An 11,404-nucleotide genomic window follows, 5' to 3' on the forward strand; every position below is an offset into this window, starting at 1 on the left:
TTCCTTCCTTCCTTCCTTCCTTCCTTCCTTCCTTCCTTCCTTTCTTTCTTTCTTTCTTTTGTTCTTACTCGCTTGCTCGCTCTCGCTAATTGGGAAATTAAATTAGGTAATGCTAGAAGACAGATAGAGTCCTCTTATCTCTCAGCTATTGTGATGGGTTGGCCTTGGGTGGCAGCCAAACCCCCAGCTAGCCATTTGTTCACTGCTCAAGCCACCAGCAGTGCAGGGGTGGAAAATAGGAAGAACAGGACCAGGAAAGGTCACGGGTCAAGGTAAGGTTCCACATGGTCCCCTCAGGAGGCAACAAACAGCACAAGGGGCTGCTGGGCCTGGCCCTGCCCTGTGGCACGGCCCTTGGAGCAGGCTGGAACCGGCCATGTCCTGCACGGGGCAACCCTGGCCTCACCTCACAGAGGAGCCCTGCAGCTCCCAAAATACTTTGACCAACATCTAGATGGCAGCACCAGGATGCACCATAGCTGTCTCTGTTAGAGGTGAAGCTAGGTGCATCTGAAGCCTCCATCTTGTCTGAACTTGAAAACAGAGGTCCTCAAAATGTCTGCCAGCTGTGGTTGTATTCGGCCTTTCAAAATTAAGAGTCTGTCTTAGTAGTAAATCTCAGCCACATGAAACATAAGCCATTATTGCCTTGTTTACCCCAGAAAAAGTAGTTCTCATTTGAAAACTGTTTTGCTGTTTTCCTCTTCAGCAATGCACCAATGGACGGTTAATACGTTATGGATGGTTAATACTTTGGTATAGGCAAGGGAATCCATCACGGATACCTCCAGACTAACTTTTAAAGGCATTGTCTTTAGTTAGAGCATACAGGGATGATGGGGGCATACATCAGTCTCCTCGCAAAGCCCTTTTAATGTGACCACACTCTAAATACATAAGGTTTCATTAGCACATGCATGATGGTGTAGTCAGTATAATTCGTGGAAAATGGACAGGACTTCCAGACTGAGGCTGGACTGCTGAAAATATTCAGGCTTATGGGAGTTCTGTATAGTTGCATCCAAAATCAGTATATCGTGCTACTCTCTGGGGCACGTCCCCAGAATATCTTCTAGCAAAAGCAAGGCGTGACTCATAATGTAAGAAATAATTTGCGTTGGTGGTAAGGTTGGTGCATAAGTGTTGGCTGAAGAAAATCTATCAGCATGGACATAGCTTCAGGAATACAATGTGGCGTGTGGAACACAAGCCAAACAGATAGGAAATAATCCGCTGGGTCTTTGGGCAATTTTCCCCGTTAACTTGGTAAAAGATGTAATGAGACTGTAACTGCAATTGTTCTTGCCTATATTATGATTTCATCATGCCCCACATTCAGATGTATGACTGTAATACAAGCTTATAATGCCATGTAATGTCGTTCTCCTCATTGTATTTACAAATTTATTTTTCAATCAGTGTACAAGTATTTACATAAAAAGCAAGTTTGTCCTTAGCATTAAGACTTTTATTGAGAAACTATGCAATGAAATAAAGCTTTTCAAAGTACTTTTTTATTTTAAATATTTATTAGTGGCTTTAAAAAAATCCATATCTCTACTTCAGTAAGTCTCTTGCAATCATTTTTTTCACTATTAAAGGTAATATACAACAGCATTAGGCAGGATTTTAAAATCTCCAACTGATCATATTTTGTTTCCCCAGGTTCACAGCAGGCAGGTCTCATATTACTGATTTCTTTTGTTCACATACTATTACACAACTTCCTTTTTCTGAATATAAAGTATGCAGCCTTTAATAGATTATAAGCATATTATTATAAGTCGTTCTATGCTAGGACACCATTTAAACTAAGGAAAGCTATTAAGCACAATTTTCTGTCAACGGAATTTCATGAGCATTGCCGTTAATCAAAGTAATTTTAAAAGACTTGCATCGAGATGATAGTAGCTTTTTGGCTCTAGGTTATGTGAATATGATTTTCAAATGTTTTTGATTAACAGCAATGTTCAGGAAATTCATATCTGGGAAAACTGAATTTTAATAGGTCTGAAGATGTCAAGGAACTACAATAGGATTTAAATGTCATACAATCTGAACACTGAGACTTCAGTAGTATACAATGCAATCTCTGCCTAACCCATGCCTGGAAGCGTTTAGTAGTGGTAAAGTCAAAACTGTTATGGGTAAATGTTTTCTCACTCCAGCCTTTAGAAACCTTAACTCTGTAATCAAAGCTTTTGTTTCTTTTATTTTCATCTGCATAGTGATTGTTATAATACAGATGAATGACAGTTTTTGATTGCTAAGAGTGACCAAACGTTAGAAACTTCAGTCTTATGGATGCCAACTATTTCCAGTGTATAAAACAAATTAATAAATTCTGTCTTTATCCAGTGATTTTTAATGTGTGCTTTCTTTTTTGTCTTGCTGCTGCATGAAGGTACACCTCGCTACAGTAGGTGGACAAGTAGTGCATCTCCAGCAATGTAAGCTTTCTTATTAACAAGACTTCACCTAGAAGTGCCTCTCCATAAGCAGTTTTCTTTTAACTGTATATAACATTATTCTTTTCAGTTAACATTGTATTTGAACCAAGATATATAATGTGTAAATGTATTTATTTTATTCTGTGAGTTGATTCAAATATAGTTTCGAAATATAGTTTCAAATATAGTTTTTGTTCCAAATAAAAGCAAAAGCTAATAAATGTCCATAGTGTAATGGTTCAAAGTAGTTTAGACGAAGTCTGTTATTTCTGCCTGGTTTATGGATCTTCTGGGGTACCCTTGTTATAGAGAGGAAAGTATTAAAATGGTGGCCCAATGTGACTAAGCCATTTCCTTGCTGTTGCAGACAGACATATAAAAAATATTCTCTTCAGGAAAAGATCAAATTGCTCCTTATAACTGGTTATATTTTTTTGCTCTCACTTTATTATATGTGCCTTCCAGAACTTCCTTAGTCTGGTGGTTCAAAATATTCAGGTCTCTAACAGAAATATTGTAAGAGTTATTTGTTCTTGTGCTTACTCTATCGGTTAATTTTGATGTGGGGCCTTTCCTGAAAGTAAATAACAATATTCTTCATAGCTTTTATCACACTAAAGTAAACAAGTGCTTCTACTGTCCCGATCAAGGTTACATGCTGAACTGCAACAGATCGTAGCCCTGTAGTTTTTAACTCATTGTCCTGGTTTCAGTCACACTCACATGTATGATGCACTGGCTTTTTTAAACCACCCATCAGTTGTAGGCTGAAAACACACTTTTGTTCCTGTAGCATAGGATTTGAGGGAGCTGTGGTAGCAATCCAAATAAATTAGTTTGGAATGGATGGGGTACCAAATCACTAACACATGAAAGCTTTGAATTAGTGTGTGAAACAGTACAGGTTGTTACAGAGTTTGGGGTTAACACAAATTAATTCGTGTTGTATTAAAATAAACCACTGACAGGGTGGAAAATGTTATTTCTTTTAGTGAGAGTTTCTCCTTTTCTTCTTGCTAGTATATAACTAGTTTTAAACTTTGACTAAATGGCAGTGATCCTTCATTCTACTACAAAAAATACCACCAGAAACATAAATACCTCAAGTATTGCAGCAGTTCATTCTTTACATGCATATGTAACAAAGTGAAATGTAGGACTGTGAGTAAGTATGTATGCTTTCTGAGACAGGCCCAGCAAAGTTCAGTGTTTCTGAATAGGAATCATAACAAGCAGTTTAATAAGCTGGGAATTGCCTACAGCCAAATCTGCTACTACTGGACATACAATAAGCATAGCAATATGGACAAGCATAAGCATAGCAAAATGGCATACAAAAGGCATACTATAGGCATAGCAAAATGGACATGCATGGACATAGCAGGTATACCAGTGCTATATAGAAAAAACCTCCTTGACTGAAAGAACATATAGGGAAAAGATGCCACCTGGTTTAGGAAGCATCAGAAATAACAACTTTAAGATGATAAAACTCCATCCAGAGAGAATCTTTTTCTTTTTCTTTCTTTCTTTTTTTTTTCTTTTTTTTTTTTTTCCTTTGAATTAACACTAGTCCCGCGGTATTTTTTGTAACACAGCTGGAACCAAAATGTTCTCATTTCTTAGGAAGTGTGTTAATCACTAGAGTATCATGTACTAAGAAAATCAAAATGTGATTGTTTTGATGAATTGTGGCTTCTTCACCACACAGAAGTTACAACAAGCAAAGTGAGGTCTACTCAGTAAACTGGCTGGTGTTTAAAGTACTTTTCTAATGCCATTTACTGTTGTTGCAGGACCCCTCAAACAGAAAGCAAGGACTCTGGTCTTTCAAGTTGACTCTGTTCACTAGTCTGTGCCTACAAAGTCATGATTATCAGTGACATTGCTGCAATTTTTATGGGGAAAAAAAAATGAAAAATCTATACTGAGCTTTATTCATTCACTTATTTATCCCCACACAAGAATTCTATATTTTAAGCAGACATCTTGGAAGACAATATGGAAGACACCTTTCTGCAAGGTTGAATCAGAGTTTCAAAGTGGGATGAGACTGGGGATAGATCCTAATATCTACTATTTCTTAATAGCAAATCTGAAGTAGTTTCCTGCTTAGAGTATTTGCTGTTCTAAGTCACTCTAAGGCATGGTATGAGAAACTGGGGAAATATTGGCGGATTTTACTTTGAAACCTCCATGCTAAATGTTTGCTTCATCTTTATTCAGTGTAGTTCATCATACTTAGATGATCCTTCTGCTTGACTATTTTGTGGCGAAGATTCCACTGAACTGCAAAGTCTCTGCACTTGATTTCATTATGAGGATTTTTTTTTTCTGCTTTAAAATGTATTGATTTTCAAAACACCAGGAGTTTTTTCCCACTACCCCTAGGTTGTCTTCAAAAGAGTGTAAACTAAAAGGGCTATGATGCAGCTAGTATTTTGTGTATTGGCACAGGTAACATGCATTTATCAACCTGCAAATATGTGTTCAGTATCAATAAATGTAAACATTTAAATGGAATGGGATATTTAAATTATATATGTTGGGTTTATTATGTGTAATTATAAAGATCTATTCATCTCCAATCTTTGACCTTCTGTGATTCAGAAAAACTGAAATATATGCTGCTGCATCTTCAGGGTCAAATTATTTTTCATAGTATTAAAAAAAAAAACAGGTCATTCAGCTAAGCAAAGAAAATCTGTTATTATGAAATTTTAATTAAGAATTGTTTATCTGATTTAGAAGATGATAGAAAGAAGGCATTATATTCTTCCACTTTCCAAAAGGTGATTGTACTTGTAAAATTTGCTGAGATTGTCCAAGAAAGTGTGTAAAATCCTCATCCATCACCGAGAGCCCCTGGTCAGGGAATGACAGTGCAGTAAATATCTTCAGCAGCTGCCTTTTAATGTACAAGCTGTTTTCGGTAGGAATTTTCAGCTCTCACATAAAACACACTGTCATGAGTGACTGCCTGTGCTCCAAAGTCATTACTATTGGGATGATGGAACATCTTTCAGCGCATAACCAAAAAACTTTAAATGTCATGTCAAGTTTGTTGAAGCCATTTTCAAGCCTTGTTCAAGGTTACATGAATATTGAGTATGCCTGTTTTTAAAGAATTGGAGATCTATGAGAGGGACCTCTCAGGTGCTGGTACAGAGAACAGCCACTTGATTTGGTGTTGGGTGGGGGGAAGCAATCTGTCTGTTAATGCATGTCAGCCCAGCAAAGCTCCCAAATCTTAACTGAGTGCATCTCCTTGAGACAGTTAATACCAGAGATGTGTAGCAAAAAGTAGCAAGTTATGCAAATTCTTAAAATTACTTAGCTACCTAAAAGATCACAAAGGAAAGAAAAAATATTACAATGGATAATTAAATTGAAGTATATATTTTTATACATTTTAAAATTTGATCACTTAAAAAATATGTAGGAAATGTAATTAACCGAATAAAAATTTGGAAGCCATTGTGAAGTGCTGGGTATTGTGTTTTCTCTTTGACTCCAGTGAGAAAGAAGGCTCTTCAGGCTGTTCTTGATTTCATGGGCAATATGGATACTAAGCTAATAAAGTCATGTAAAGTCTGTATCATTTCCAGGGGACCAAGCCCACTGCTTTTGAAGTGATAATTTTTTTTTCTTGCCTCTTTGGCCATCATTAGTCCTTCTAATGCATCATCTGTGTAAATGTAAAATTTTGTCTGATCAAGAGGTGTTTTTGTTACAAAATATTGAAACTGAGTATTTTAATATTGAAATTAAGTTTGTATGTTCTGTCTTCTGCAGAGAACCAGAAAGCACAACCAGAGAAGACATGTTCACACCACAGTATCAGTTTAAAATCGACAAGAAGCCCAGTCAACAAAGAAGTTACTTATGACGTGGAAACAAGTTCTTCTATGGCACGGAGCAAGGCTGTTGGGAGAAAGGAAGCCTGTAGTGGAGAAGGCAGCAAAGAAAAGAAAACAGAGCGTATTGGGTCTCCTTCTAAGGGAGAAGCCATTCCAGAAGTAGAAGCTCTCTTGGCAAGACTGCGAGCACTATAGAATAATCATATAAAGGATTAAATCAAAGTTTAAACACAAGCTATAATAGTGTATCTCTTCAAGATACACTAATTTTCCATTATTGACATCACATACTTCTGAGTTTCAAACTTCCCTAGGTATTAATACTCTACTTCTAAACTTTTTGCAAGACTCCACAAAATAATACTGTAGTTTTGCTTAACTTCAAAAAGATTTTCGTTATATATTTCACCTACTGAGACCACAAAAAAATGTCAGCGGAAACAAATAATAAATTATTCCAAGACACAATCCTTTTAGTCAACAGGCTGCTGACCACATGTTTTGAGAGCTTCTCAAAATAGAAGTAGAGTATCTTTTAAATATTGTTAGATCATCATGCCTGGGAATAAGGGTCAGTAAATAACAGGAAAGGCAGTCTTATATTTTCCACTACATATTTTTTTCTGAAGAGATTTTATCATCTAAAAAGTATTATTATAGCATCATTTGCAATTATAATAATGGGAAATGTATATCATATAAATTTCTCAGCCATGTTCTAGTTTAAGTTCATCGAAGAGTACCAAAGCTTGCTTAATTATATATGCATTTACAAAAGGGAAATCCATGGACAGTAAACAAAGAATCTATGCAAATAATATACTTTACGTGTGAATAATGTATCACTTCTATTAAGCTTAGTTATAATGATTATATCAAGATAATATATATGATTTCTATGACTGCAATGTTTTGCAGTTGTGTCCATAGTGGGCAAAAGGTCTTTCTTCACAGTTATTTACGAATGTAATTTTTTATCTTTTCACATGTGAGTAAGGTAACATGTTTTTGTAAAAGGAACATATAATGGAAAAGGTTTTTACAAGTGTTTTTTCACAAACTCATTTTCCAGTAGGCCATGAAGTCTTATTTGCTGGCACAATAGGAAACTTGCACATAATTGCTTCTCTTTCATCGCACTGTCATTGTACATTCTTACATGTTCGCTATCATATTTATTAATTGCACATCATAAAAAATTGCTACCTATGTTACCAAGTAGGAAGATACTATTAGTATCTTTGCTCCATTATTTAAAGCTTCCTTATTATAAGAGTGTATTAGGTATCTAATATCTTTCTACTAAATTACTCGATTCTTCTTTACAAAATGCTGAAAAATGTCTTTCAATAAGAGTCAGTTACATGAAACCAGTGTTTCAATGCTTCAGTGCTTTTTATATCCTTGTTTAAGTTGCCTTCTTACTTTCTGCACTAAATATTAATAAAGTTAATTAGAACTCTGAAATTGGGCCTGTTTATACATACAGCATGGTGTGTTTTTCATCCATCATGGGAATCAATCTCATGTTTCTGGGGCTGTTGTAACTACCATTACACACTCTAATTACATTTCCAGCGTTTGCTTAAAAAAAAAAAAGGAAGTATGAGGAGAAGTCAGGGAAAGATGCAGAGAAATCCTACCAGACAGTAATCAGACAGTAATTTCTTCAGAAAAAAAAAAAAAAAAAAAAAAGGCAAAGCTGCCACATGAGGGTGCCTTTGGTGCCTTTTAGTGGGTGAGTAGCAACTGCTACTATCATAATAACGAGAGCGTGGGTCACACGGCCTCTCCAGTCACTACAGTAAAATGTAAGCAATCACTGTGTGTAATACAGCTATTACTAAAGTTCAACTAAGGTCTTCTGCACCTTGTCAACTGTTAAGACTTCCTACCCTTGCTTACAGGGTACCATACAAATTACTATCTACACAGTACAATATGCTTGACTAAATAAAATTGTTTCTCAAACACAGTGAAAATGTATGTTGAAGAAAGAAAAAAAAGACTGCTGGAGGATGCTAAAATGAAAGGGCTGGAAGTGGAGAACTGCCTCTAAAATATGAACATGATGACCTACTAAGTGAAGGTGGAAGTACAGATTCTTTTTCCTAAACAGTTTGAGGAAGTTTGTTCATTTGAATTAGTGGGCAATAGAACACAGTAAAAAACTGACAGTTCAGGACACTACTGTGTGTATCAAGAAAATAAAGTATATGAAACTACCTACTGAAATTTTCAGTAGACAAAGTGTTTCTAGCAGCCTAGCATCTTCTGATTTTAAAATAAATATTTACATTTAAAATTATAGATCTTAAACCCCACTTTTGCACAGGCTGAGAAGCTGTTAGAAATGTATTCCAGGGCTTTTAGTTCTTCCTAGATGTTGTGTTTCTGAATTAATCCTTTCAAGCAGCCATCAAGTTAATTCAGTTTCTTTTGTATAACCAGGAAAAAAAAAAAAAAAAAGCCATACAAGTTTTCACTACCTATGCAAATATAATATGTAATTTTTCTGCTTTAGTATTTCTTTGTAACATGGTAATTTGATGTATTCAGAGTTGAAGTACACAGTCCAGTTCAAGTGCACAGCAAGTTTTCTTTCTACATTTCGTCTTTCTTTAACTTGCCTTGTAAGTAAACAAATAGGGCATTTTGAATATGAAAAATATTTAAATTGCCTAATAAGTTCAGGTAAAAATAAGTTTGAGAATATTATGTCTGCATTCTATTACTATGCTTTTATGTTTTTATTAAAATGTAAAGCTCAGCTTCTAAATTCTATGGGGTGAATTGTTTTAATTTAATTTAAAAATTAATTGATTAATTCAATTTAAAATTTAAAGCTAATTAAAGTTTTTTTAAAAAATGTGGGTAGACTTTAATGCTGTGTGCTAGTTATTTTTAGTAAGACATTTTTAGTATCAAGTCTATTTCCTGAACTGTAGGACTGGACTATATACCACTTTTGCTGGCTATTGAAGAAGGTTTCACATTCAGTGAAAACCCCTGTTTCTGTAATTCACACCTGAAAATTAAATTCCTATAAAAAGAGCTTCCTGATATCTTCAAACATGACTGTTCAAATAAAAGCATTTGAAATAATCTTGTGAGGTATGTTCCACTGCTCGTTCTTTACTTGATGGGCACACAGAAGGCACTGACAGCAATGGCTTTTCTTACCAGTGAAACTGTAAAGGTCTAATGTGATTGTGATACTTCACATTCATTTTGGATGACTTTTTATTTCACTCAGTAAAAGAATTTTGATTATTACATCAATTTTCAGTTTATATGCCATATTATTCATGGCAGTGGTCTAAATTCATATTTACATAATTCTAATGTTGGTCTAAATTCATATTTACATAATTCTAATGTTTTGACCTTCTCAAGATATTAATGTTTGCTATCAGTTTCCTCAAGCTGCTTGCAACCAAGCTTGACATCTGGCTTATGGACCGTAGGCAATATGCTAGTATATGTGAATGCAAAAGGAAAAAATGATGGTAGCCACTTTATTACAAAATTGCACAACGACATCAGGAGATGGTGGCTGCCATGAGATGCAGCACTGCTCTGAATTAAGCACATAATTAAAGAAGCTTGGCCTGGAACCTGAAATAATTGTAGTTACTTCTGGTTCTCTTACTTAGGGCAAGGCTACTGAAAAGACCACATGCTGAAAAATACCCCAGATGCAGCTGTTATAAATAGTTTTTCTCCAACACACAATTTGCCTTGCTTTACTCATCTGAAACCACCTCATGTGACCAATGCTCGGCCTGGCCCAGCCAAAATCAGACTTTCTGGACCTGAATGAGTTAATGCAGAGCAGCTTGAGGCAATACAGCCTTTCAGGCTTTTATAATAAAAGCTGAAAAAGACATTTGCTGCTAACTCTTCTTCCACATCCACTTTTAATGAACAGGAACAAATTATAATTTTCACACTAATCTTTCCAAGTCTTACAACACTTGGTAACTATAAAACAAATGGGCAAGAAGCAGGGGATGGTAAACCCTGAGCTACGGCACCTAAAGCATTATAATAAGCAGTCAGGGTCAAGTGAAAGAGATCAGTGACAACATTGTTTTCTCTGGAACAATATTAAGCAATACTCCACTAGTTTCTATTTTTTTAATGTGATTTGTGGGTTTTTGCACCTGAACTAAAGCAGAAAAATAACTTCATTTGTAATTCTAAGTCTGAGGAACAATTTCTGAGTCTGAGAAAAAGTCTTGTAGTTTTTATCAGTTTTCAGTCTTATATTATGCCAAGATTCCTACATGTAAGAAATTCTGAAATAACCATCTTGCATTAATTATGCAATAAATTAATCAATTTGATTTAAATTATTCTGGCACATGAAGCAAGCCCATTTTCTTCCTTTCCAAATATGCTTTCTACATTGCACGATTTTGTGTTTTACCTGCAAGATCGGGGCTATGCATCTCATTGTAAAAGCGTGCCAGAAAAGCATTCTGGCCACGGTAACACCACTGAAGAATAAACAAGAGGTGGTCCAGATACAATTTTTCTCTCCCTTCCCGTTACAGAGATAGCCGTTAAGTCTGATACATTAGCTGAGTGCATTCTAAACCTCTCTGTACTTTTATTTCCTTCAGTAATGCAGCTTTTTCTTTTTGTGATCCATGCAATGTCATACACTGAAGAATTATTAAGGGAAATATTTTCTGACAACACACCAAAAATACGCCAAGCAGATGACTTGCATGCAATGTCAGTCTCATATACCATAGAGACATAACTGTTGAACAAAATCCAAGCAGAGGCAGATAAGGTATTTCACTCCACCAAAAGAAAATAGTTCCTTTCATCTAAATGAGCTTATTCCGCTACGGGTATTGGAATTGTATGTATTTCTGGAGGGTAATATACCTCTGTTTTTAAGTCTGTTATATTACCCAGAAAAATAAACTATGGAAAGACAGAGGTGAGGAGACCGAGGAGGAGTTGATTAATGTGCTGCCTGATTTCACTTCTGGGACCTGAAACTGCATCCAGTGCAGAATGAAGCAACTGGAAAAAATAGTCTCATCTGACATCTTTAAAGGTCATAAAGGAAATGAT

The 11,404-nt window shown here is 35.6% G+C and overlaps 1 protein-coding gene across 4 annotated transcripts in view; it reads left to right on the top strand.

Annotated features, from left to right (window-relative positions):
* DIAPH3 (diaphanous related formin 3) overlaps window positions 1–9,412 on the top strand; it is a 242,005-nt gene extending 232,593 nt beyond the window's left edge. For 3 of the 4 annotated variants that reach the window (XM_035321706.1, XM_035321713.1, XM_035321721.1), the window contains one exon: window positions 6,246–9,412. In XM_035321706.1, coding sequence (XP_035177597.1) covers window positions 6,246–6,505 — 260 coding nt within the window. In that variant the 3' untranslated portion in view covers window positions 6,506–9,412. Of the gene's footprint in view, window positions 1–2,404; window positions 2,451–6,245 lie in introns of all 4 variants that reach the window. The other variant, XM_035321732.1, reaches the window with a different exon arrangement.
* The last annotated feature ends 1,992 nt before the right edge of the window (window positions 9,413–11,404 follow it).

The sequence above is a fragment of the Oxyura jamaicensis genome, chromosome 1, assembly GCF_011077185.1.
Source record: "Oxyura jamaicensis isolate SHBP4307 breed ruddy duck chromosome 1, BPBGC_Ojam_1.0, whole genome shotgun sequence".
NCBI classification, from domain to species: domain Eukaryota; kingdom Metazoa; phylum Chordata; class Aves; order Anseriformes; family Anatidae; genus Oxyura; species Oxyura jamaicensis.